The sequence below is a fragment of the Corvus brachyrhynchos genome, unplaced genomic scaffold, assembly GCF_000691975.1.
Source record: "Corvus brachyrhynchos isolate BGI_N302 unplaced genomic scaffold, ASM69197v1 scaffold45, whole genome shotgun sequence".
In the NCBI taxonomy this organism is placed as follows: Eukaryota; Metazoa; Chordata; class Aves; order Passeriformes; family Corvidae; genus Corvus; species Corvus brachyrhynchos.
In genome coordinates this window covers 2,206,515-2,233,386 of record NW_008238361.1, presented here as the reverse complement: position 1 = coordinate 2,233,386, position 26,872 = coordinate 2,206,515, and the positions used below count along the sequence as shown (strand labels likewise).

Sequence of the window (26,872 nt, the reverse complement as noted above, 5' to 3'; positions counted from 1 at the left end):
TGAGCAGGGATCTGTGCTCGAGGGTAGCATGGGATGGATATGCTCAGTCTGGGACATGTGGCCTGAGGGCCAGGGAGCAGTGCCCTGGGCTTGTTGAGATCTGCAGTGGAGATAGATAATTTTTTTTCTTCAAATGATCTATTTCGTGTTTAAAGGTGATTCCTGTTTTGATGAGCATTGACAGTTTGGATGCAGACCCTGTGCAGTTGGTTACTGTAATCTGCTGCTTGGCTGGTTTTAATGTCACTTTTTTAATGTCACTTCACCCGAATGGCTCTGAGTAGAAATGGTTGTTTCTTCTTTGAAATCACTGTTTCATGTGGTGTCCACCAAACCTCCAGGTTCTTTCCAGCAGAGCTGGTACCCAGTCTGGCAGTCCCCACTCATACTGGTGCAGAGGGTGCTGTGTCCTGAGGCTCAGGACACCACGTTTGTCCTTGTTGAATTCCATGAAATTCCCTTGTTCCCACCCCTCGATTCTGCCTGGAGTGACATCCCTGCCCCTGGGGTTGTCTGCAGACCTCCCTGAGGTGTTCCACCACCTCCTCCAGGCAGCCAGAAAGGGCTGAACCAAGATGGGTCCCAGGGGAAGCCCTTGAGGGACCCTGTGGTGTTCCACATCGTTCTCCGGATGGTTCCCTGCAGGAGCAGTTCTGTTCCACCCCAGGCTGGCTCTATCTCGAGATCTCTTTGCTTGCTCACAGAGCTGATTTTAGCTGGGCTTCAGCAGCTTCCTGCCTTTTGGTGCCTCACCAACGTGTGATTTAGAGATGGGTTTTATTTGTAGCTGAAGCCTGACGTTATTTTTTCAGGTTGAGAGCTCTTATCTCACCTAGATAACACTAATCTCCATTCCTTAAATGCTGCCTAAAGGCTGGAGTGGTCTTCACTCTCTCAACTGGATTTTGAGTACTTGGATTTCAATATCAGCACCTAAGTTGAAATTTGATCTGTTTTTAAAAGCTATTTTTAAATATGACCAATCATTTTATCAAGCCTTCTAACATGAAAAACTGTTTCCTTCTAGGAATTTCCACATAAACAGGGAAGTGGTTTAATTTTGTTGTTGAGTTACAGTGTTGAGTGTACGAGACAAAATTAAACTTTGCAGTAACTGTTAATTTTAGAAATTTTTGCTAGTGTTTGTCAGTAGAGGGTACAGATAGTTCTCTTTAGCTCACAGCAATTACATGATGGAAGAGTTTTCTTTAAATATTTCTGTGTTTCAGGGCTGAAAAACATTTAGGCTGTGAAGGTTGCAAAATGGCACACAATTGCTGGAATTTCTGTACTTTTTATAAAGAATTAGGTTATTTGTTCTTCATCATTTGTTTATAAAGCTGTTTTTAAAATAGCATAGAAAAGACCACTGGTTAAATATTTTCATTTTAGCTCTCTGATTTTAAATTCTGGAAACGATTTCTTTTGCAAGTTATCCCTGGGGATAATTGAATTTTATTGAATTTAACATGAAGCCCATCAAAAACATTATCTTCAATGGCTTTGAAAAATTGTAAGAGCTTGGTTACATTTTAATTAACTCAGGTTGTGTCCCTGGGACAGACCCCAACAAATTAAGCCTCAACTGACCTCGCCCATTTGGGATGATACAGATCAGAAGTGAGCTCTTGATGAGTTTCTATGTGCCGTGCATGTGCTAAAACCAAGCTGTGGAACCATGATTAATTTCTTCATCCCTGCTCCAACCTCAGTGTTTACCACCTCTCTGGGAAACCACCCTTGAAAACAGTGCTTTCTGGTGAAAGTTTTCTCTTCCTGTTCAGCTGAAAAAGTTCTGAATCTCATCCTTTTGGGTCAGAGGCTTCCAGGGGAGCCAAGAGAGCACAGATCCCACTTTTCATTCCAGTGCAAATGGAGTGGATCCCTCGTGAAAAGTCCTGATGCTCCAGTGTGCAGCTGGGCTTTTCCAGCAGCTTGAAAGCATTCAGATGGATGGCAAATGAAGCACAATTAATTTCCTAGAACCTTGTTTGCAAAAATATTTCTCTGAAATTTAATAATCCCAGATTTCTTTCTCTCAATGTCACAAACACTTTGTATTGGAAGCTCTTTCATTCCAAGAGAAGATGGGAGAGAGCAGGTAAATGACGAGTTCCTATTTCTTCATGTGTAAGACTGAAAAAATGTGTGTTGGAATTTGCTTTTGATGAACTTTTGGGATATTTACATGCTGACAAAGTGTGTTCTGGGGGAGCTTCAGTTGCCCATCTGAACTCTTCTCCCCACTGCCTTCCTTCATTCTGAACCTACAGGTTCAGTAATAAAAATGTTTAGAAGTAAGCCCACAACATCCGTGATTTTTGATTGTTCCTCCAGCAGTTCAGCCAGCTTCAAAAACCTGTTAATCACCTTCTACTTGCCCAAAAAGGTTGTTTCACTTGTAGGGTGTTTAAGAAAAACTGATGGAAGAACAGGGAGACCGAGAGTTCCTCTTCTCTGTGTGTGATTCCTCACCCACATCCCCATTTTGTGCTGAAGTCACTTCTCACTCTGAGCTCAGCCCTTGTGGCTGTTGGGCTTTGGGTGGGCTGATCCAATCTGCTAAAGCAGCAGAAATGACTGGAAAAAACAGCACGGAGCTTTCTGCACTCAGTGTCAAAGGCAAGAGTTGGGTGAAAGATGATGGAGCAAGGAAATGGATGGATGGAATAAGGGCTGCCAGGGAGTCTGCCTGAATTGTCCTAGGAAGTGAATTATCAAGGGAAAATGCCACCTCAGTGCTGGTGAATGGGGCTGTTCTGTGCACATATTGGGTGAGAAAGGGAAAATGGCTCAAAATTATCATTTTTAATAACCTCCTTCTTCAGAAAGAATTCGCTTCTCTTTTTCAGCTTTCTTCTGAGGCTCTCAGTGGAGGTCTGTTCTCACGGGGGATTTTCCCTCTTCCCTTGCTTTTAAATATCTTCATATCACATTATTCTCTAAGGGCCCTAGGCCCAAGATTTCCAGGCAGGCCAGCAGAGAGGCCTTGCACAGGTTGCCCAGAGCAGATGTGGCTCCTGGATCCCTGGAAGTGTCCAAGGCCAGGTTGGATGGGGCTTGGAGCAGCCTGAGACAGGGGGAGGTGTCCCTTCCCATGGCAGGAGCATGGAATGAGATGAGCTTTGAAGTTCCTTCCAACTCAAACTGTTCTGTGATTCTGTCATTCCAAGGAATAGGTGATAAAATGCACTTCTATCTCACAGGTTCTCTGGGAACAATGAGGTGAGAACTAAATAAAAGGTTCAGACTGACATAATCACAGAATGGCTGATACAATGGTCAGTAAAATCTAGTTACACCCCAGATTTAAGAAAACAGTTTGAAAAGACTAATTTGCAGCATAATCTTAGCAGTGTCTAATTTGTGCTACTCAAATTTTAGCTGCAAATTAGAAATGTATTCTGAGCAGGCAAGCATCAAACTTTATGCAAAAATCTGATCCAAGAAGAGAAGAGACAGCACTAACAGGTCTGGAAATGATGAGGGGAGAATGTAGGGGATGTCCTTTAGCTATAGAACCCTAACTGATAATGCCTGAGTGTACTGAATCAAAACACTTAATGCAGCATCGGGAATCCCGTTTACAAACAAGGGCAGCTCTGGTGAATTTTGCATATCAGCTGAACAGCCATGGAGCAGATCCTGTCCGGGATCTGCTCTGAGAGGTCTCCATCCCAGGAGCATCTTCCAGTTGCCAGGGAAGTGTGTAAGAACCAGGACACCTGTCAGGAGCTTGTCAGTCACTGAATTGACAAAAGCCCTAAACCAGGAATATCATCCAGTCAGCAGAGCACACTTCTGGAAAGAAAATCTCAGGATGAGCTTGTGGTGCTGAGAGTTCAGCTGTTAACCAAGTCTTTGGGGCAACACCTAAACTCATCAGCCTTTTGTTACACTGCAGTGTGAAGTCAGCCTCAGGCTGTTGCTGGGCTTTGTTCAGACATCATGTTACTGTTAATCTTCCCTGAAATTCTACATGAGGACAACTTCTGTGCTGAAATCCAAGCATGGGCAGTGAAATGGAGATAAATTGGTCTCTAGTAGCAGTGTTCTGAAATGCTGCATAAATCGTGACTGGAAGTCAAATCAGTTTAAAAAACACACAGGAATCGACTCTGAGGTATTTTCCCAACCGTGGTCTCTCCCAGCTCAGCCTCCCTTTTAGGGAAGAGAGAAGCCAATGTTCCAAGGCCCAGGCTGCTGTTTCCATAACCGTCTTCCTTTTTCAGTTAACTGTGATATTCAAGTTGCTTTTTGCTTCAAGCAGAATTTTTAACCTCTTCCTTGAGATGGTGGCTTCTCCTGAGGGCATTTAGGCCAGTGCATGACCTGCCACCACTGGAGAGCAGAGGCCTAAATGTCCATTGGTTTCTTTTGTGCCCGCCTTCCCTCTAGCAAGGCTGGTCATTCTTGGGATCTGTATCCTGGGAGTATAATGTCAAAGCTTTTCTAGGGCATTTTCAGTAGCTGCCTTGTGGAGAGCAAATATGTGGATTCCTTAAAAAAGTTATTGGTAATCTAAGCAGATGGCCTCAGTCCTGGGAAGGCTGGGCTGGGTGGAGGCATCAAGTCTAGAAATGTAAGGTCTGTGGGCAGGAATTTGTGTAATTTGTGCTCAGTGTTCCCTTCTGAGGTGCTCAGGGCAACTCCACGCTCTGTGGTCAGGAGTCCTGGAATTCTCCTCTGACTGTACAGGGAAGTGGGATACCCAAGTTCAGGGCATTGCCAACCTTGGTATCTCTGCATAAATAACACTGTGGTTAAATAAACATCGTAAGAGGAGAAACTAAGGCAGCTGGAATGTTACATCCACCTTAGCTCTGGGACGTTACTGCTGACTAGATCCAGGGTGAAGGGAGGTGTCAGGCTGTGGCTCAGTTGGGTTTTCAAGGAAGGGAGCTCGGGAAAGCCTGGGATTACTCATGTGGGCTCCATGACACCAGACTTGTTCCTCATAGGACAGAATAAACCACTCCTGAGGGTGCTACACTGAAAGTTGAGTCACTGTTGCTGTTTGGCCACTGATTTACCAAATATCTGTTGGTGTGTTGGCTGTCTGGAGGTAATCATTGTCCATGGGGAAAAAAAAACAAACAACAAAAGCCAGCCAACCAAACAACAGAAAAATCCAAAGTAAAAAGCAGACCATTTTTCTTCTCCTTTGCAAGGGCAAATGCTCCTTATTGATCTTACTGATACAACTGTTGGTGTTCACGTTCAAACATTCATTGAGTACCACAGGATAAACACCTGGAGCAGGCAAGACATGAAAATTCTTCCGTAAATTTTTTGTTGCGTTTGTGAAGCTTTGGTGTTCTTCTGGCCTGCCAGGAGGATTTATTGCTGAGTGAATTCCTCAGCTGTGACAAGAGGAACACCTGTTTCTGTGTGAGCACAAGCACTTCTCCATCAAACACAACATCTGGCAGTAGAAGCCCTTAAACTTGTGTTTATGACTTCTCTGGGTAAGAGACTCCAACTTCGTAATTTTTCTTGAGAAAGTCAGCAATCCCCATGACACCGGTGCTTCCTATCTGAAAGAAAATAAAGCCCTAAAAATACATCGTCGTTCTGTCCCTTAATACCTGAAAAGTCTTTATTTTGCTCTTAATGAAATGCATTCTTTTGGATGTTGATATTTCTTTATCCCCAATAGCTAAGAATAAAGGTTCCATATGAGCACATGTATATCTTAACTAAATATAAACAACTTGAAATCTGCTGAGTTATTTTCTGTTCTAAAAATTCCCAGCATCAAACTTGAAGGATTTGCCTTTTAAGCATCATTCTGTTTTAAATCAGGTTGGGAATTGGAAGTGAATAACCCAGATACTGCTAAGTACCTGTAATTTCTCCATCCCAGTCCATGCCAACATCCTACCTTTGTGTGCTAACCACGGAAATGCATTTAGGGATGCTTTTGGGGCTGAGTACCTTGATAACTTGTCTTTTGTTCCTGTTCAGCCTGCTGGCCAGCTGCTTCACATCAAATCCACCCAAATGATTGATGAAGGTACTTTAAACAGAAAAAGTACATCTACTAATGATGGGTAATTAAACTGTAGAACTCAGTGTTTCAGAACATGTGGAAATAAAAAATGATCTCACAGATGGACAAATTCAGGGAGGAATAGTTTGTTCAGAGGTGATTAAACTTGGGTTTGGATGGAACTTCCAGATCACATAATTCCTGATTGCTGAATGCTCCTGTCGAAAGCCTTTAGTTCACCCTACAGTTCATATTGTCTGATGCTTTTGAAATTCTCCTCAAAAGGAGAATTCAGATTAAAATTAGGCCAACCTTCTGTTTGTATGCTGAACTGGCAGCTTAATACCAAAGTGCTTTACAACACTTCATGTGTTTGGACACATTTGTTTCGTCATCTCTTCCACACAGAACGCCGGCTTTAGCCTCAGAGTTTGCACTGAGGAACTTTCCAGGCTCAGCATTAAAGCAGTGTTCCTTGCCCTGGAGATTCCCTGATCCCTGGGACTCTGGATTTCTGCTGGAAGGGAGCGGTCCTTCCCCTCCCTAGGCCAGGTTTTCCTTGGGCTGGAGCCGGTGTGGCAGAAGGTGGGGGGTGGAATCAGCACTTGTGAGCCCGTGCAAAGTTCACTGCGCTCCGGTTGCCGTCTGTTTTTGTAGAGGTAAATTGTAGCTGTGGTTGTGATTCCGTGGTCGTTCCCTTTGCAGTGTCCTCGGGGAGGATCCTGTAGGGCATGAAGGGCAGGGTGTGAGCAGCGGAGTCTGTGGTGGGTTAGGGAAGTGAATCTGTCCTTCTGAGTTTGTGTGATCAGTCCCAGGCTGGGTTAATGTCTGAATTCTCTTCACACTCAGCGAGCCTGAAACATCCCCTGTCAGCAGATTCAGTGGAACGTGGTGCTCGCTCTCAGCTGGCTCTTCTGGGTGACTTTAGGCACAGTCAGACATTGCAGTGATAAGGGCTAATCCAAACTGAGTGTCCTGGGTTCTTCTCAGTTGCTTTGATGTCTTGAGTCCTCTGCTTCTCCTGCTTCTTTATCAGCAGCGTTGCTTGAGCAAAGCAGATCAAAATTCGTTTATGTGATTTGTACTCCTGTACTCAAGTACAGATTTTTTTTCCCCTTGGTATTAAGACTCAGGCATTGATAACTTTGAGGTTAAAATTCTGAATTCTTAGTTCCCTCATCCTGGCCTGAAAAGTTTCTTCATCTTTTTACTGTGTGCTGGCAACAGAACTCCTTGAATAGCTGCTTTCTCAAGCCTTGGTTAACACAGGATACTTCCAGGCTGGTCTGATTTTCCAAAATGCTGTGAAATCTAAATACTAACCCATGGTAGATTCCATGAAGAGATCCTTCCTTGCCTCTTACTCACCTGCTTCCACGTGCAGTGGGTGGAATGCTATTTCTAGGGAATCCTGCATATTGTAAGCAGCCACTTCTGTCACGGCTTAAGGTGGAGCTGGGAAGTTTTGGGGAATCTGTGCTTATCAGAGAATGGCATTAATAGGCAGAATTGTAGCTTAAATGTATTTTTTGTAATCTTCTGTGCAGCATAGCCGAAAAATTGTCATTTTCCTCTCTCACTGATGTTCTGGTAATTTCCTAGGAGTGTTTAGCAGATCCTGTTAGCAGATCACCTGTCTGTCAGGTCCCTCCCAAATAAACTAATGCAATATATCCACAGTCATCTCTGTCCTCTTATCTTTGAGAGGCAGGAGAGGTTCACCCCGTTGCCTCTGGGCATGGGGAGTACGTGTGGAAAACATGTTTAGGGAACCCTCTTGAGCCTTTTATTGCTGCGGAACTTGGAGTTTTAATCATCAAATTTAAGGCTGTTACTTTGTCAGAGTGTCAAGAAGCTTCTTAATGGAATAACAGCATTCAGGTTCTGGCTTTAAATGTGTTCTTGAATAAGAACAAGAAGGTCAAAATCATATCCTAAAGAGCCTTCCAGATTTCAGGTCACTAGATATCATTTTCTTAATTGTTATCTAAATTTAGAAGACAAATTATCTTGTAGTAGCAAGTGCAGTGCTTTCAGGCTAAAGCTTTTGTTTGTGGTGTTGTTTTCTTGTGTCACGTACATCCCTGATTCATCCATGGACTTTGGATTCCTGGTTTCCACTGAAAGTTCAGGGAGAACTGTCAGAACCTGGCTTGTCTTTAAATAGCCACAGTGTTATTTCTCCTAGGCCACGTGCTTTGTTCCATGAGATGAGATAATAAAAATTGAAGTTCATGTAGCTGGAGTTAGGATTGAAACTAAATTTTATTTGCTCTTTTAAAAGCAGCTGTCTAGCTCTAGTTATTCTGTCAAATTCACCTCATTAAAATTTTGCAGCCCAAACCAATCCCATGGTTTTGAAGATTAATAGCCAAGCTCTGAGAAAGCCTCTGCAGTATCCTGTAGCACTTTAAAATTTCCTGCTCTTCATAAATACTTGTAATTTGTTTTAACTTGAAGAATCGTCGTAGAATTGATCAGATAAGCAAATTGAAAGTTGGCCAGAAAATAGATTGCCTTGGTGTGGCTCTATGAGGTGCCCAGTTAAATAACAAAATAACACCAAGAAATGAACTTAAATCGTAGTATGTGAGGATATTTTTCCAGGCATTCCAATTTCCACAGGTGTAGGAGTCTCAAAAGGTGTGCAGAGTCTCCCTTTGTTAAACTGCTTTTTGTGGGAGGTTAAAGTTATATTAAAAAATAAAAGAAGTGTTGTCAGTAGGCCTAAAGATAGGAAATTCTTTAAATAGCTCAGGCAGATGAACTCCAGCACTCCAGGAACACTGCAGAGCTTCAGGAGGATGCTGCTGCCTGTGCAGGAGGAACAAACCAGGTGCTTTTTCCACAGCAATTCAATGAAATCTCCACTGTTTCAGCATGGGATGAGTTACTGGGGCTGGAAAACCTCTGTTCTGCTGCTGAGAATTGGAACAGCAAAGTCGACAAACTGGGGAGGATTGAGGAAAAAAGCCATTCAGGAATCATCTTTTTGTCTATAAATTTATGGAGGGACTGAGGAATCTCAGTCCATGTGGAGCCAGGAGCAGCAGGATGGCTGACAGCGCCTGCAAAGAGAGGGGATTTCCAGCTGAAAGGTAGAAATCCTAAAAATCTCTATTTTCAGTGAGTCCTGATGCAGGGGAGGCTGCATTTTCTGTTCTGAACTGAGGAATTTAACACCGAGATTTTTGAAAAAGACTCATAAATTTTGGATTTGCTGCTGCGTTTCACGAGCTCTCCTGTGGGATGTGGGGCTGCTGGAGAAGTTGAGCTTAGTGCAGAAATTCCCAGTTTTATTCTTTGCCTCTGTGGGTTTATAATGTTGTAAATTTTCACAGCTGTTGCCTCAGGGTTGTAAGATGATGGATTTTTTTTGTGGGCTTGTCTCTGCCAGGCTCTTGTTGAAGGCTAGATTGTATGAAAACCTGGCAGAAGGGAGAACTTTAATGCAAGACACTTTTAATAAAATAAATGAAATGATGGCTAGTGAGTAGGCAAAATCGTAAGTGAGAATGGACCAGAATATAAACAAAATAAACCAAAGTAAACAAAGAATAGATTATTTTGTATTGAAAGGTATGTATTAAATCACATAAATACTCTATATGTAGATATGCACCATCTCTCCAATTTTTAATTCCTCTTTAAAATGTAGGAGCAAGATAAATTTTTTTATAGAAAAAAAATTGAAAAGAAGCTGATTATTTATCTTCTCAAGTCATTTCCCAAAGCTAAAGAAAACTGTGCAGAAAATCTCACACTTTATTGCTGCCTGCTGAGTTATGGTCTGAAATGCAGAGGAGCAAATCAGAACTTAATTCAGTATTTAGAGAATTCCCGCTTTATTCCAGCGGTGTAAAATGATTGTTGCTGTTCACCAAGCTTCCTTACCAATACTTTATTGCATTCTTTGTCCAGGGAACTCTGCAAGTGTATTTCAAATTACATCAGCTTATTTCAAAGTGAACAGAACAGCTTTGTAATCAGTGATAAATATCTAATTTAAAGATAATTAAAAATGCTTGTCACATAGAAGCATATGACTTTTAAGTAAAAGTTGTTTCTGCTTGCTTGGGAGGTGATAAGATTGTGGACTAAATGTGATTAATGTTCTTTGCAGATGTTGCTTTATATGCTTAGGCTTTCAAAGTAAAGCAGTCTAGACTGTCTGTCTGCATTCTCCTACAGCTTTGATCTTGATTAAAACTGGTTGTATTACATTTATCATCTTCCTTTCGCGAATGCCAGAAAGTCTCTTAGCTGGTTTTTTGTAACTGTATTTGTTTGTAGAGAAAGAGATTCAGTATCATCTCTAAATGCTGGAGAAAATGCACATTTGGATACTTAAGCAAGTATCAAAAATGTTTATTTTGTATCTTAAAAGAGTAGTTTGGGTTATTTCAGATCCAGCAGATGTGATTCCAAATTAGTTAGTTAAACTCCCAGGGAGTGAACCAGGTGAGCACGGAGTGGGTTTTTCCCCTGCTGTTGGATCCAGATCTGAGGGAAGGTGGAGGATGCTTTGATCCTGTGCTGTGCTCAGCTGTATTTGTGTCAGCTCTGATATTGGTGATCTGTTATTATCCATTGCATTCGGCTCCAGCAAGATTTTTCTTCCTGATTTCCACCCTTCCAGCTCTGGGGGATGGAGCTGGATTGCTTCAGGGTCTGGAAAAGGGTCAAACGCAGCAAAGTACCCAAATAAAGTACATTTTATCAGAGTACAATTTTCAATTCTGTATGGCAGAGCAGAAGAGCTGAAGGACGTGAGTTTCTCAAATCTCTGTTTAGGTGTTAAATCTGTGCCTGCTTAGGGAGACAAGCAGCTCCTCATTTGTGTGCACCAAGTACAACTGAAGTGGTTTCTCCAAGATCTGAAATATTCTGATTTGCTGTTTATTCCCTTCTTTATTCCTTAAGATTGTTTAGGGCCGATTTGAGAACTCGATGTATTTTATGGGGAAGTTTGAAGTGAAGGTAAACCTTTTAATACTAAATCTATTTGTTGGTCGGTCAGTAAAACATTAAAACATTTTGGGTAGTTCCATTAAATATTAAAGTGGATGGGGTTTGTTTTCTATTTCAGTTTTTGTCGGTGCCACCACTGAGTGCTTTTTTTCCAGTCTGTTGGTTACAGTGTAGAAAATATTTGTAGCTTCTAGACCACAGTGGTGTCTTAAATCCAGGTTTGGGAACCGGGCTCTGTGAGCTCATCCAATACACAGAACGATAGAGAAGTAACCAGATGATGCCTTAAGAGGCCTCCTAGAAACAGAGACTAGACCTAAGGCATTGCAGACAATAAGTTAAATAATATTTAGCTGTCAAAACCCACTTGGAAATCCATTATAGGAAGCAGCGAGTTGTGCATTGCTCTGTATTTGTTCATTACTTAATTTTTCCTCCAATCTTTATGAAATGCTAAAACTGTTCTGGCTTTGTTGTGACTTGGGAGTTATGTGTGATTTTTTAAAATTTATTTTTCTTTAGTTCTGTAGCAAAAATTAATATTTTTATATTACAACACGGTTATCATTCTGGAGATCTGTAATCTTGCCTGAATGTTGATGCTGCATCAGGGGGAAAATGAATTAAAAGCAAATATTTTAATGCAAGTCTCAGCCAGCAGATCTGGATTGCCCGTGCTTTAAAAGCATCACCCAGTAGAGAACTGATGGACTGGTTGAACTGGAGTTGCTGTTCTAAATATAGATCCTGGTGTGGTTGGGATCTGTGCAGGGCCTCTTGAGAGGCAGTTCTTAACAGAATTCCTGTAAATTATCCAAATATTCCAAATTAGCACATTGAAAAGTTAACACTGCAGTTTTGGTATAACGTTTTTGTAACAAATGGGTTTTTAAGGCTTCCTTGCCAAGTGAAATGAAGCAACACTGGCTCAGTTGAACACTTGAAGGCAGTTTTTTCATTGACGTGCAAGCTATAAACTGAAATAGCTTGGGATTATCATGCTGTGTCAGGTGTGGGCTGTAGAATCAGGGGGTGTTTTACCAAAATTCTGATATCCAGTAGCACTTTTTTAGTGTTGTTTTGTATACTTTTCCTAACAGTGATGCTCCTGTTGACTTGCATTTCCCTCAGCCTGTGTGAATGATTCCTAAATGAGATTGAATTTGATTTATTCATTTTTAAATGTCTAGATGCTTAAAACCTTTAAAACCCATCTTAATTTTTTCATACTTAGAGATAATTCTGGCAGTTTCTAAAAGGTATTTTTGTGCTGTTAAATTAGATGGTGTAGATTGACATCAGATTTGTTGCTACTCATACAGAACCAGAAATAAGAATATTTTGGTCTTCTTTTTCTTAGTTGGATTTTTTCCTAAATTAGTTGGTAGGTTTTATATAAATATGTGTATATATATATAAATCCTCCAAATTTTTATTTTAAGGAGTACAAGTTGCTGGAATTTAACAGCAATTCTTTTTAATAAGTTGTTTCCTTAAGAAAAACACCAAACATGGAAACATAAACTATTTGTAAGTGCTTGTAGGCAGGTAAGAGAAATAAAACCTGCTGTCTTGGATTACTTTTGTATTGATTTGAATCTCATGTTAGATCAGAGCTAATTTATTTAAAGGAGCTGGAGTTGCTGCATTTAATGTTTTAATGCCAATAAATGTGCTGGGTGGCCAATATGCAGCATGATTTTAAAGTCCCTACTACAGAGTTAGGCTCTGAAAAGACTTTTAAGGTTGTAATTTTTAATTGCTCCCTTTTCCAGTCAGTTGTTCTTAAAGCTCTGATTAGAAATACAAAAAGAGTTAAGTTTTAATATGTATTATGCTGACTTTAATAACTTCCTTTTGATCTTGAAATGCTTCTTTTTTGGATTTGTTCTTTTGGGTGTTGGTCTTGCTTTTCTGGATACAATTAGTAATAACATTTTTTGAAAAGAGGATGAGTGGACAGCAAAATCTGCTTCATGAGAATCCATAAAGATTCAGAAAAATGGAAGAGAAAAATAGTTTTATATTGAGGTGCATGAAGAAGTTGCTTTGTTATTCCATTGCTGTTTTCTTCTTCTGAATCTTAAATAAATGATTTTTTAATAGTTTACCAGTCACTTATATCCGAATTTATTCTCTGTAAAAACAGTCCTAATAGTGATTTTTAGTGAAATCTGTCAGTTCTCACTTCCTTTGGGAAAGCTCACTTGGAGTGTCTTTGGAGCATGAAAAGGTGATGATGGGGGTTAAAAATGATCAGAGTATTTAAATTATGAGTGAAAACATTTACTTAATGAAGACTCCATAAGGTAGCTGGACTCTGGATTTCCCTGATCCCTGGAAAACAAGTCCAGAATAAGAAACTTGAGTCAAAAAAGTCTTTGTCATCTTCTCCTCCCTCCCTCAGAGGTCCCGGGATCTGCTCCTTGAGGATGAGCGCTGTGGTTGGTAGGGCTGAGCTGCAGCTGAGCCCTGGTGTTGTCTTTGGAGCTGAGGCCTGGCAGAGTTGACTTTGGAGAGGATGTGCTGGCCATGTCAACAGTGGTTCTGTCTGTAAACATGGTTGTTTCAAGCTCTAGAAATGGGATTTTTAACTTAATCTTCAGATTACAGTCTGGCACGGGGAGCAAAATGAGGCAGCCTGAGAGGGGACAAAGAGAAAATCCATTTCAAGTGACAGCCACTTTAGCTGGAGGTAAAGAGGAAGTTTTGCTGGATTTTTAAATATAATCAACACTGATTTCAGAGCATGAAGACACAAAGTTTAAAATTCTTTCAATGTAGACAAGGTTTGGAATTTGATCTCTACAGGACTGGACAGTGGAAATGGAATTAAACAGATACAGCGAAGTTTGGGGTTATGTAGATGTTTTGCTTCAGGAAGAGAGTTCAGCAGTCACAAACATATTAGCATTTTTATGCTGATAGGTATTTACTCAGATGTGTAATGCTGCAGCCTGACATTTATTTAAGTTTAGTGGCTGAAGGAAGGAATTACTTCCACTCATTTGTGCCAGTTCAGCTGTTTGAGGCTGCACAGCTCAGTCGGATTTTTGATTGCGCTACAGCTCCAAAATGCTTTTCAAACTGGGCTCTTGCATCAGAGCAGACACCACGAGCTGCCAGTGACATCCTTTAGTGATGCAGCTGATCCCAAAATGCTTCTGAAGGAGTATTTCCTAGCAAACAAACCCAGTATCCATACTGGAGAAGTCCTTGGGAATAGCTGAAGTCCTGACTGGAGTTCTGGCCACATGTATGAGCAGGATGAACTTGGGAAGTCCTGTTGGGATGAGGTGGGGAAATGAAAATGAAAATACAAAACCCCAGGACCATGGGCTATGTGGAATCCAGACTGAAGCTCAGAGTGATGATTCTCCATAAATAAGTTGGAGAGTTGAAAGAGGGAGGGGTAAGGAAGGTTTCCAGCTCAGTGGAGTAGGAACATTTAATGGTTTGAGTTTTTTGCGGCTGGGTTCTGCCTTTTCCCCTCCACGTTATCCTGTTTGCCTGCAGGTCCCAGGTAATCCCTCTGGGTGTTTACACAAATGTGGGACCTGTCTCTCCTCCTGTCCAGCTGCCATCTGGACAAGGGCAGCTGGAGCTTGTCTGGATGTGCTGGGCAGTGGATGTGCACTGACCATGCAGCTCCTGCCCATGAGCTCAGCACTTGGAAATTTTGTTGGGCCAGCTTGAAGGAAAAGGATACAGCTGATGCTTTAAAAATTCTTAAAAAAACCTGGTTGTAAGTATGTTTATGCTGGGGTTTTGGTTGTAACCACAGAAAAAAAAAAAAAGAGAAGTATAGGGATGGCTAAAGAATTGGAATGTAAATAAGAAGCTTGATCAGCACATGTAGGATAACTGGGTGGTGTTTTTGCTTGCAATAGCACCGAGTGGGACACGACACCCACAGAGAGATTTGTTGGAGAGCTGAGTTGAAGGCAGAATCACACTGGTCCTGTTGTCTTTTAGATAGTTATATAAGGTCCTGTAAGACAGAAAAAGAAGTGGGGGTTGGATATATCATGTGGAGGAAACATCAAATGTGGAGTTGGATGCTTGCCTCTTAGATGTCTTGACTGTGTTTTTGTTTGACTTGGTGTGTGGTTCTGTTTGCTTTGCAGTCAAACTGTTCCATTTGCATTGTGCTTGACTGACTTGGGAGGCAAAAGGTAGAATAATTTCTTGTAATTAGCCTGGCTGAACTTTCCTGTGATGTTTTTGAGGGGTCAGAAGGGAGTCTGTGAAGAGGAGATTCCTTATTTCTCTTTATGCATAGAGGTGAAGTATTGACACTGATTGTATTGAGCAGGATCCTGGAAGATGCGTGAAACAAGCAGTGCAGGAGAAGGGTTGCAGAAAATGTCATTTCCTGATCTTCTCTTACAGCCTGACCAGAGAAGGAGATTTGGAGACAGCTAAAATGAAGCTTTCCCAATGCTTTTTAATGAAGTGATTAATATGTTCAAATTTCCCATCTCCATGAGGCTGCAGGAATTTCAACCCTCCACTGAAGAAAATCCTAAACGTTTCATAGCTCATGGTTGGCAAGTTCTTAGGAACTTTTGTAGCTCAGAGAAGAACCTCCACAAACACCAACCCCAAAAAGGATAATTTTGACCCGAAATCCATTGGGATTCATAATTACTGAGAGGAGCTCCCCATATCTGGTGAGCTGCAGCACTGCAGGATTCTGCTGCTTTGGGCTTCTCAGATCCGAGGAACAGCTCTGACAGGTATCTGAGATCATTCCCGGGAAACTCCCTGGCAGGTCCCAAAATAGAAATGCTTCTGGTTGCCACCACCAGCATGAGACTCATCTCTGAGAACGATTCATAATTCCTGATCCAGTCTGGGTGTCCTTAGGTGGTTTATTTAGGTGCTTAATTGGTGCCTTTCATGCTGTGGGGCCTCTTTTTTAGTTTAATAACAGCATTCCAATATTCCGTGTGAAAATGGTGTCACTCCTGTGTGCAATGGAAGAGAATCCCTGTCTCCTTCCAGGCAGCTGCTTCCCTGAGCTGCAGTCCAGGAGTAGGTGGATCATGAGGATCATGAGGGCGCAGCAGAACCCCAGTTTGCAAGTTTTAATGTCAAAAAATTAATTGAGGTTTCTCCTTACTATTATTCTTGGTGTTTGGGCTTTTGCATTGGGGAGAGGAGGATAATCCAAAGTGAGAACTGGGCATTTCTAGCATTAGTGCCTGTTTGGCCCTATTCCATTTCTTCCAACATCTCAGTCTTGTAGAATTTAAACTTTTGAGCTCTTTGTTACCGATTGTGAAATATTTTAACCATCTTGTAATCGTGCCAGGGAGGGGACGTTTGACCAGCAATGCCTAAAAGCCACCAGCACCTGAGGCGAGTGCAGCCCCAAGGCTGTGCCTCAAACCAAACAATTTATAGGATCTGTCAAGCTTTTTTCCCCTACAAAAATCATCAGGCAGCGGCTGAGAGGTGTTTGTGCTGTGTGCTGCTCACACCTCGCAGTGACAGCAGTGGCATGTTTGAACTTGAAAACATCAGCCTGTGTTTTACTGTGTTCCCTTGAAGTTGGGGAGTGTGAAAAATAACACTTAACTCCAAGTCTCTGGAGATTCCCAAAGGATGACAATCTTTATCTCGGGGGTAACCAGCTCTTAGTGGCACTTTAATTTCTACCTAAAGAACAGAGATGGCCACTGACCCTTTTTCTCCATTTTCTGCCATGTGATTTGCTCTGAAGGGATTCTGGAAAACTTGGCCACCAGAGATCTGGGGGTTTTCCCACTTCCTTAAATCCAGGCTTAAATAAGATATTTGGAAGTACAAGGCAGAAAATGGAAGTTCTCTACAAAATCCTATTACAACATTATTAATTTCTTCTATCAATGCTGGGAGGGACTGAGGGAACAAATTGCAAAAGTAATTCCAGCTTTTTTTCCTTCAGCAAGAACACCATGCAAATAAAACCAAGATATATCTATATATGTAAAATAGCATCATCAATTGGTTAGAGCAGCTGACTCTAAAAATTATTTTCCATACCGCAAGTCCAGAAGACTCAGAGTGAAAAAAAGTTGTTTTGTGTTACTGTCCACCAAGCAAACCAGGGGCTGCAAGGGGTTTTTAACAATATCGGTATTATTCCTCTCACCTTCCCCTGCTTCCCTCTCACTTCTGTTCCCTGGTTTTAGGTGGCATCATCCTCCATAGTTTCCACTCTACTGGGAAACCCGTGCTCTTAAGACTTAGTGTAGATTTTGGGTAGATCATCCTTCGATTTTCTAGCACTAGATTCTTCTCTCCTTCTTTTTCAGAAGTGTTATCTCAGCTCCAGAATTTCATACTTCTATGGCAGGCTCATCCCTACAAATTTTCCATTTTGAAAAGGTGTGAACTGCAAAAAAATTGAAATATTTTCCAAGTACATGATGAGATATCTTAGCAAATACAGATTTCCTGTTGTTCCCCCCACTATAATCCTGGAGAAAAATGCAGCTCTTGCTATACAAAACTTTACACTAAAACTTACCAAGTTTACCCCTGTTCAAGAGTTGCAAACTTAATTTATTTTTAAAGACTATTTTAGAAAAAGAAAGCAGCTTTCTGGACCATCAGGTTAATCTTTAAATTTTGAAATTTCCCAGGGCAGTGTGGCAGCAGTGCAGGTGATTTGTTGCTTCCCTGCCTTGTTTATCTTTTTTGCAGTTCTTGCGTTGCCTGAGTTAATTGCTGCTGTGTTTGGATTTAATGAATGTACTTTGGCTCAGCTCATCTGAAGTACAGTCCTTGTTTGACCTGGGAGCATTGAGAACAGTGAGAATAGGACTAATATTAGTCTAAAAATCAACAAAATAAGTTTGGGGACATTGTGGCATGTAAAAGGAGGACAGAAAAAGTCCTTTCTCTTGGAACTCAGTTTGCTTTATTAGGTTGGAAATAACTTCTTTCTTCTTCCTTTGAGAAATATTCCCCTGGGTGTTATCAGAAAAAATAGAGAATGATAAAATCCTGCTTCCTGCTTGCGGAAACATCAAAGCTGGGCCTTTTCAGTCTATATTTGTAGTCTGTTCTTAGATATATTTGTAGGGCTAGAAAGTGTTTGAGATCACTGTGGAAACAAATAGAATAACACATATGGGCAAGTACTTGAAAAAGGTACCTGTGCAGCAGCTGAAGTTTTTTTTCCCAAGGTGTTATTTCTATTTATGCTGCATTTTCTGTTCTTTTCTGTTCCTCTAGAACAGCGTGTTACAATGGAGATATTTTGGTGAATGGGCCATTCTATCTATAAGTTACTCAGTCCCTGTGGTGCTTCAGGCCTCTCTGCTCTGCTGGTTTATTCTAATAAACTGCTCCATTCCTTGTATTTCAGTGCTTAAAGGGCTCAAATTCATCTCAAATATAACACAATTTAAGTAACCTTTCTGTTACAGGCAGAGGTGTCTGCCAGACTGAACTTCACTCTTTAATTCTTTTATATATTGTAAGTTTTCTAGGGAATAGCAAAAAAAAAAAAAAAAAGTGTCCTTGGCACCATCAAACTAATCTTTGTAGGCTTTTCATCAACTTTCATGACTTCAGCGTGAAAATGTTGTTACATTTCATAAACCAGTGAGAGCTCACAGATTCAGTTCCCTTTGCCCTTTGTGTCTTTACATGGTGTCACCAACTAATCATGCAGCAAAAGCAGGGTTTGGGAATGAGGGTAGGACGTGGGAAGTGTTGAAGTCTTCCCTGGAAAAGGAGGGAGATGATCATTATCACATCGCACATAAAGTACCAGGAAACCATTCCTGCATTACAGACCCATGAGGTTGTGTTGCTCAGTTCTAGGTTTAGTGGATAAGGTTGGATGATGAACTCCCAGGAGTTTCTGTCTTTTTTTTTTCCCCCCTGGGTGTAACGTGGTGACACCTGTAAGAGACAATTCCCGTTCCATCCAGCACCTTTTCCCAGTGATCCCTTCCTGAATTAAGGCCGTGTTAGTCCTTAGGAGCTGTGCAGAGATTTCACTGTTTGCCCCTTTTTAATTGAAAAACTGGTAGATTTTTTCCAGTTATTCAGTCTTTCTGATTGAAAAATGGCAGCCAATGCTTCCAGCTCCTCCTGAGGTGAGGTTTTCCAGGCTGCACATGTACTCTCTAATGGAACTGCTCCCAGTTCTGCTGTTTCCTGTATTAACAGTGGTTCAGAAGTTCAAGTGTTGGTTTTGTTCCCTCTGTCACTGTCGTGGATGGGCACGAGTGTGAGGGATAGAGCAGCACTGGAGCTGCAGTGGGAACACACAGACATCCAGTGGGATCTGGCTAACGTGCCCAAACTAAACCCTGTTCTGTACTCAGTGCCCTTTGCTTTCCCAGTGTGTTTTCCTCCCAAGCTTTACCTCACGTTCTATCCATAGGACACTGCTGGAGTTTTGCTTATGGCTTCTTTCAACAGCAGCATTTTGCCTTTTGAGGTTCAGGAATTGGTTTCTGAGGACCTGGCAATTCCATGTGCACTTGGAACGGGTACAGGAGTTTCATTAGAGACCTGCTCTGCGTAATAAATTCGCTTTATTGTGAATGCCAGCTGCCCTTCTCCCCTGGGAGCTCCATCCCTGTGGAGGGAACGGCAGAGCTGGTTGGAAGCAGATGGGCTCAGGGCTGCCTTCTTTGTGTGGTTCCCCTTCTCCTCTTGCCTTGCTTCCATCATGTTCCTGATTTTCTGCTTGGGAAGATTAATCCAGGATTGTCCTGGTCTGTCCAAGCCTGGGTTAGTCTGGCCAGACCTATTGCAGGTGCCCGTTCAGGTGAGAAGCCCCAGCCAGATCCAAGGTCATTAAACCAAGAGCGACCGCTGCCAGTCACTGATTAGAGCATTAATGGATTAAAAAACTAATGGATAAGAAAACCTGACTATAAAGAAGACAGGAATAAGCAGAATATTTATGCAACGATAGTTTTACTGCAGTTCCTGAATTTTATAAAATTCAGCTTGTCTGTGGTCCTTCAAAGCTCGGCTTGGCAGCGGGAGAAAAGCAATGGCACGTGTGAGAGAAATCCAGGACTTCTGCTTTATTGCACTGACAGAACCAAATTGTTCAATCTGTTGCCTCATCTGTTTCTTGCCATAGCTGAGAGTTGTAAAGGTCAGGCCGTGGCAGCACAAGGAATATAATGGTTCCCAGGCTGTACCTCGCAGCGTTCCCAGCTGGCTCCTGCCCCTCTCCCATTGATCCGCCAGCCTCCTGCCCAAAGCACGGAAGCGGTGGCCTCGGCCTATTTTGGGAATGCGTCAGAGGCAGGACTTTGGGAAGGAGCAATGTGGGATGCTCAGTATGGGCAGTGCTGGGCTCAGCTCTCCCAGGGCTGCAGCAAGGCTCAGATGGGAATAATCCTCGTTATCCTCAGGAATGGACGGGAGTGGTTGCTGGGTCACATTTCTTGTGGATAAATGTGGATAAAGGAGGTGATGCAAGCAAATACATAAAAATCTGCCGTGGGAGACCTTTTCTCTTCTAGTCTGATCTTCAGGGTGCTGTGTAATGTGTTAAAAATATTAAATGTATAGATAAATACAGGCAAAGTGCTTTGGCATCCTCCTGGCCCTGCCTCAGTGGATCCTCTGATTCTCCACCTCCTCGAGCTCCCTCTCTGTTTCTCCATGGGTTTAATACAAGTTAAATGGTGGAGCTTCCATGAAGATTGATGGCACACTCTGGGCAGTGTCAGACAAGATAAAAAACAGGCATAAAATGCAGTTCTTACTCCCTTCCTGTATTTTGTTAACACTTTTGCTTCCCAACAACCCTTCACCTCTGCAGGAGCCAGACTGGTGCTTTATATCCCATTAACTCTGAGGTTATCTCCACTAGAATCCCAGAATCCCAGAGTGATTTCCTACATGGTCACTAAATGGACTTTAAGGTCCCTTCCAACCCACACCATTCTTGGATTCTGTGATGCCCTTGCCCCCAAACACCTCTTGGCTTTTTTGGGGGTTTCTGAGATGAACTCCCTGCTCTTTTGGCTCATGTAACAAGATAAGAAGCACAAATGCCTTTTGGTGAATTTTCCTGGCTAAATCTCCTGGTTTGGCAAATATTTTAATTAAATCTTCGCTGCTCAGCATTCTAAATTTTCTCTGCTATTGCTATTCATGGAGAAGTATTGCCATGACTTGTTCTTCATTTCTGCAAATCTTGCTAAGTTATGCAAGTCAGTGTTTGACTTCACAGAAGATCTTTGTTTCATGTTTCAACACTTGGAATGCTGCTGAACTTTACGTGTTTTCTGTCTTTATTAAAAAGAGGGGAGAGAGGGCACATTGGTACAAGCAGTAAATGATATTTTTATACAGCTTCCATTGGTTCATATGCCTGATTCTTCAGAATTCCATTTAATTGTGTTTCCCATTCCTCCCAGGTGCCATCCTGGGCAGATCAGAAACACAGGAGTGCATCTACTACAACGCTAACTGGGAAAAGGATAAAACCAATCGCAGTGGGATCGAGCCCTGCTATGGTGATAAAGATAAAAGGCGACACTGCTTTGCTACATGGAAGAATATTTCTGGATCAATTGAAATTGTGAAGCAAGGCTGCTGGCTGGATGACATCAATTGTTATGACAGGTGAGTTTTCCTAGGAATTTTCAAAATTGATTTGTCACTGTAAACTCTTTGCCTCTCCATAATTTCTACGTCATCCCCTCTGGAACCACGGCTTGAGACAAATGAGTCCGTGAATAATTACCTTATTTTTAGATGCACACTTGTATTTAGGGACTGGACTTCATGTGAGTACTCTGTCTTGTTTGCAGTTGTCTTACCTTCTTAAAAGAACCCAGGTATTTCATTTATTCTTTTTTGGCCCATTAATAATAGATTCTGTAGTGCCTTGTTATTGCCAAACAGTGCAAATATAATTATTGCAACCAGGATGCAAAATTCTCTCGTTGATTTTTCCAAAGTCTTTAGAGTTGGAAAGTCAGCACTTTGTGTCTGCAATTTACCAAATCATGGAAGTATTTTGGCAGTTTATTAATAAGCTCAATGGCAGCTCTAAGAATATTCTAAATTCCTTGTTATTTTGTTGCTAACAGATGGTCTAGAAAGTACCCACGAGCAGTAACAGCAGGACTTGGGGTTTGTTAGATGCTGACTGAATAAAGGTCATGACTCTCTTAAGCAATGGTGTTGCAGTTTTTTAAATATTCTTCTGGGTTGTATTGGGCCAAAACATTTATTTTCTGAAAGGACAGAGAATTAAGAAATAGATCCACAGTGGATCTTCATTAAAAAGTATTTAGGAATTATTTCAGCAATATTTTAGAAAAGTTTTCCTTTGTGTTTCTTAAAAGTTGAATTGTTAGAAGAAAGCCTTGCTGCCCTTTCTCCCAAGTCAAGTTGCCCCCCACACCAGGATGTTTTCTGCTTTAATGACAGTTTAAAGCTCAGTTCCACAATCTTAAAAAATCCTAAAGTTGTGAGATTAAATTCTCCCTTGAGCAAAGAAAAGAAATTGGAAAAAGAAATCAAATGCAGGAAGGACGGTAAGGAAAGAGCTGGAAACAGAGTAAGTCCTCATTAAGTAACTTGTGCTAATCACACACAGTGCTGTGTTTGTCCAAAACAGCCCAAATCTTATCTTTGGAGCATGGGGTGGTTTTACTGCTCTGGAAGTTCGTGGGGGTGACTCCAAACAGCAGCAGATTAAGGACATCAAAGAGAAAATGTTCCCTGGAAGCCACGGGACAGGGTGACAGCAAGAGCTGGCTCTAGGGAATAACCCCAAGTTTTGAAGATGAGCCCAAAACTTCCTTGACAATGTTCAGCTGTGTTTAAAATCCCTCAGTATTTCTTCAGGCTTTCCTAATTCTGCTGTCAGGCTGGCTCCTGGTTGGTGCCTGTTTTTTCTTTCTTGATGGGAATAGTTTCAGCTTATTTGTTAACAGAGTATTAATAAAAAAGTCTTTCCTGCAGTTAATTCAGTGAAATAAACCCTGTCCCTGAGCATAATGTAGGCAGAGGAAATTGTAGAAATTTTATCATTTCTTTCTACAAGTATAATAAAATTTAAAATTTCTCCTTCTCACTTATCTCCAGCCCTGTCCTGTGGGTTTATGGTCAAGCACCAGCTGTTTGATCCCTTGTTTGTCCTGTTTAAATCTAGATTGTGAACTGTTCCTCAGTGTCCTTCTGGTGGCTTTCTTTAACTTTGTCTTAAAACCAGCAAAAATGTGTTTCTCTTGTAATAAAATTTCATTGCAATATAAAATATCAAAATTTAATTTATTTCATTAGGTTTAGCTGTTACTTTGACACTGTGTTATCCTGGGCGATTTAATGATGTTCACTTTAGAAATTTTAAAGATGGGCACATATTTTTTCCAGAACAAAAACAACCCAGCTCGAGATTAATGACCATTTGACTCTTTTCTCTTGCAGGAATGATTGCATAGAGAAGAAGGACAGCCCTGAGGTGTTTTTCTGTTGCTGTGAGGGCAACATGTGCAACGAGCGCTTCTTCTACTTCCCGGAGATGGAGGTCACGCAGCGTAAGTTCCTCCTGATGGGAATATTCCACGTGGTGCTTCTTCAGGAGATCAGGCTTTTCCAAAAGTCCTGGCCTGCCTTTGCTGCCAGAGGGTTCTGATAGAGCTCTGTGCATTCCCAGGCAGAGGCGAGGAATTGCCAGTTCATTTATTCCACTTGGAGAGGTTCTTCCCTATAAAATCAATAAAAGGTGCTTCAGCTCTTTCCAAGGGTGAGAAGGAAGGATAATCTGAAATAATTGCCTGGTTTAAGATACAGAAGTTACTGTCAAATCTTACCTTAATTGCATGGTTAAGCTCCTGTAAGTGTGTAAATCATCCCTGTGCCAGCCTGGGGATGCTCCTTTTCTTCAAAAAAATCCTCTTTATCCCAGCTGGACCTTGAATTCCTCTGTGAATGCATACAGTAACCTCTCAAAAGGGGGAAAGAATTTCTTCTCTTGTAGGTTCTTCAGTCTCAGCATATTGTGTGGTTCTGAAGGACAATCAAATTAGGCAGATGTAACAAATAATTATTTTAAAAAACAGCAGCTAAAAAATGATTTGATTTTTCTTGCCTATCTTCTTCCAGTCGGGAATCTAAGCTTTGCTGGAAAACGGAGTGATGTTAATAACTGAGCTGAAACCAGCAAATGTCTCATGTACCAAATAGCCAGAGGAAGTTGTTTATGAAATGAAAGAACACTTTCTGGGAGATTAAAATAGCCTTTGTTGACCCAGGAGATATTATTGTCATTTTTGTCAGTGATGCTGCTAAGGCAATAATTGACATTCTTCCCTCTCATGAGCCCTCTCTTGCCCCAGGGGGCTGTGGCTGCCTTTGAAGCAGCTCCAGCTTTTCCAGAGCCTTTTTTGAGGTTGTGTGAAAGTGTCTTCACCTGGAGAACTCCTCCTTGCAGCCGAGCAGCAGAGCACAGAAGTGCTGGCAGGTTATTTCTGCCCTGTGCAAGGCTAAACCTCCATATGGATTGTTTTTCATTCATTAGGTGATGCATTCTTGCAATCCCCTGGGAATACAAACACCCCTTGCTTGCTGTAGGCTGGTGGGGGTTGGAGGCACAGAATTCCACCGTGCTGAAGTGTGAATCTGGGATCTGAGCTATTCCCATGCTTTCCAGAGTGCTGCCTTTTAACCAGGTGTTAGTTTGTGCTGGCTAATCAGCTGCTGGGAGCCTGCTGTGCTGCTGGCAGGAGCTGTTAGAAAATCAGGCTGCTGCACATTTCAAACACTGCCTGGTTTTGTTCCTTAAAAGCTGTGTCCTTTTTTTTTTCCCTTCAGCAACTTCCAATCCTGTTACGCCGAAGCCACCTCTGTTCAACACCTTGCTGTATTCCTTGGTGCCTATCATGGGAATTGCAGTGATCGTGCTCTTTTCCTTCTGGATGTACAGACATCACAAGCTGGCCTATCCTCCCGTGCTTGTTCCCACCCAGGTGAGCCCCTGCTGTGGGATTTGGGGATTTCTAAGAGCCAAACCATTCCTGAAGGGGATCTGTCTCATGGCTGGTCTCTGTTGCCCTCCTGGTTTCGAGGTCCTAACGCTTGCTCTCCCCTAAAGCAGAGAATTAAGCTTTACTTAAACAGCCTTATTAATTATTCTTTGATGACTATATCAGCAACTACTTCATGTTTTTATGCATCTCTTTGTTTGGGAGGAGAAAAACTGAACACAGAGGGCAAAGACACAGTGAAGGGGTGCTGAGGGCTGAGCTGTAATGCTTGGCTGAGAACAAAAAAGGGAGTTGCCAATTCATCTTGGCCATTTGAGGTGTACAGAAAATAGTAGCTAATAGAGGATGAGCTGTTTTTAAGGAAGCCTGGAACTGGGATACAGGTGCAGTTAAAGGGAATGTTCAGAAAATCTTCAAGCACAACTCCAGGGCGTAGCTCAGATCAAGGATTGTGATTCCTGTCATCTTCTTCCTCTTGTTTATGTATTTTCTGTTTTGTCTTGAAATGTTTCAGTTTTAGGGGTGTTGGTGTTTTGTTTCTAAAGGATGATGAGGTTGTGGGCTCCACATTTGTGTGTAACCTGCTGCACCCAAACAAACCTCCTGTGGCTCTGTGTGTGGAGTTCCTGCTGTTGGGAGGCTCCAGCTGGTCCTGGAGCTATAATTTGTGCTAATCCTGGAATTCCTCTTCCTTCAGTTATGTCTGGAGATCCAGCTGAGATTATGAGGCTTTTATGGAAAGAGTTAAAACATGAAATTCTAGAGACCAAAGCAGAAAGGATGGAGAAAATGTAGTTGTGGAAATAGAGAAGTAATTTGGATTTTTGCAGTAAGAATTGAGCTTCTAACTCAGCTCAGTGACCAGAATATGTGACCTGTCCTACAGTGACATTTTTTATGATTAAAATTGAAACTCCTGTTCTTTTGGGTAGGATTGCCAAGGATGGATCTGTGTGTGCTCCGTGCTCCCAGCTCCTGGGATATTTTCAGTGCCGCTGCTTGACTGGAGGGTGCTGCAGGAAGCAGGATTGCCTGGGGTTGATAACTCAAGTGTTTTGGTTTCAGTTTCGCAGTAATAGATAAGAGGAATTTGGGGAGAGGCAGTGGACATATGTTGTTGCCAAATGAAAAGAACATAATTTAGAGGAAAAAAGTCTGTTTGCTGTCCTTGCAGAGAGGATTGCAGCTCCTCAGACTCCCTGCAATCTGTCAGCATAATTAGTTCATCCAGCTCCCATTTTATGGATTTGGGACTTTACATCAACCCAGTGGTCTTTGCTGGGAGATCAAATAACTGCTAATCGTGGGGATAATTCCAGTGTGGGATTGTCTTCGTAAAGAAATTAAGTCATGGATAAAGCCATAGAAAAAGCAAGTGAATGTTAAATACATGTGGGGTATCAAGAACTCGAATTCTGATCCTCCCTCCTTTTGCTGCAGTTTTTTTCTTGCATGGGCTGTGTTTGGAGCAGGATGGACACCTAAATTTTTAATAAATAGGGTAATCAGCTGGGGTGTTCATGCTCAGATTGTATCTTTGGGATAAGTGCTCCTTGGTGCTTGTGGGCAACAACATTTTCCTATCTTGTGGTGAACAGGCATCAAGGCTCATGTGGAAAGTCAGGAAAAGCCACTTCTGCCTGAAAAACTACCCGGAATTATTATGTAAATCCAGTGTATAAACACTCTCCCATATGCAGCAGAGCAGTGGTTCCCACTTTAAATTTGATTACAGCTGGTTGGAACAGGAGACAGGGAAGGAGGGAAACCATTGGGAACTTTATAACCACGAATAAACACTGAAATATTTCTGCAATTAATCTGTTAATAGTGTATTTCATAATCAGGGCATGAGTGGAGTTTGCAGGCAAATGGATTTGGTTTAAATCTTTGTATAGCAGTGGTAGAATGGACAGGTCAGATGTACAGCAGG

General features: G+C 41.8%; 1 protein-coding gene and 1 long non-coding RNA gene across 3 annotated transcripts in view; one reads left to right on the top strand and one right to left on the bottom strand.

The window, feature by feature from the left end:
* The window catches only part of ACVR2A (activin A receptor type 2A), a 47,843-nt gene that overhangs the window by 8,782 nt on the left and 12,189 nt on the right, over positions 1-26,872 (top strand). For both annotated transcript variants that reach the window (XM_008634995.2, XM_017736055.1), the window contains exons 2-4: positions 21,358-21,565; positions 23,381-23,490; positions 24,767-24,921. In XM_008634995.2, coding sequence (XP_008633217.1) covers positions 21,358-21,565; positions 23,381-23,490; positions 24,767-24,921 — 473 coding nt within the window. The remainder of the gene's footprint in view (positions 1-21,357; positions 21,566-23,380; positions 23,491-24,766; positions 24,922-26,872) is intronic.
* The window catches only part of LOC108447095, a 10,212-nt gene continuing 6,836 nt past the window's right edge, over positions 23,497-26,872 (bottom strand). Inside the window, exons 2-3 of the long non-coding RNA XR_001862495.1 lie at positions 23,767-23,962; positions 23,497-23,660 (exon numbers count right to left, since the gene is read on the bottom strand). This is a non-coding gene — a long non-coding RNA (uncharacterized LOC108447095). The remainder of the gene's footprint in view (positions 23,661-23,766; positions 23,963-26,872) is intronic.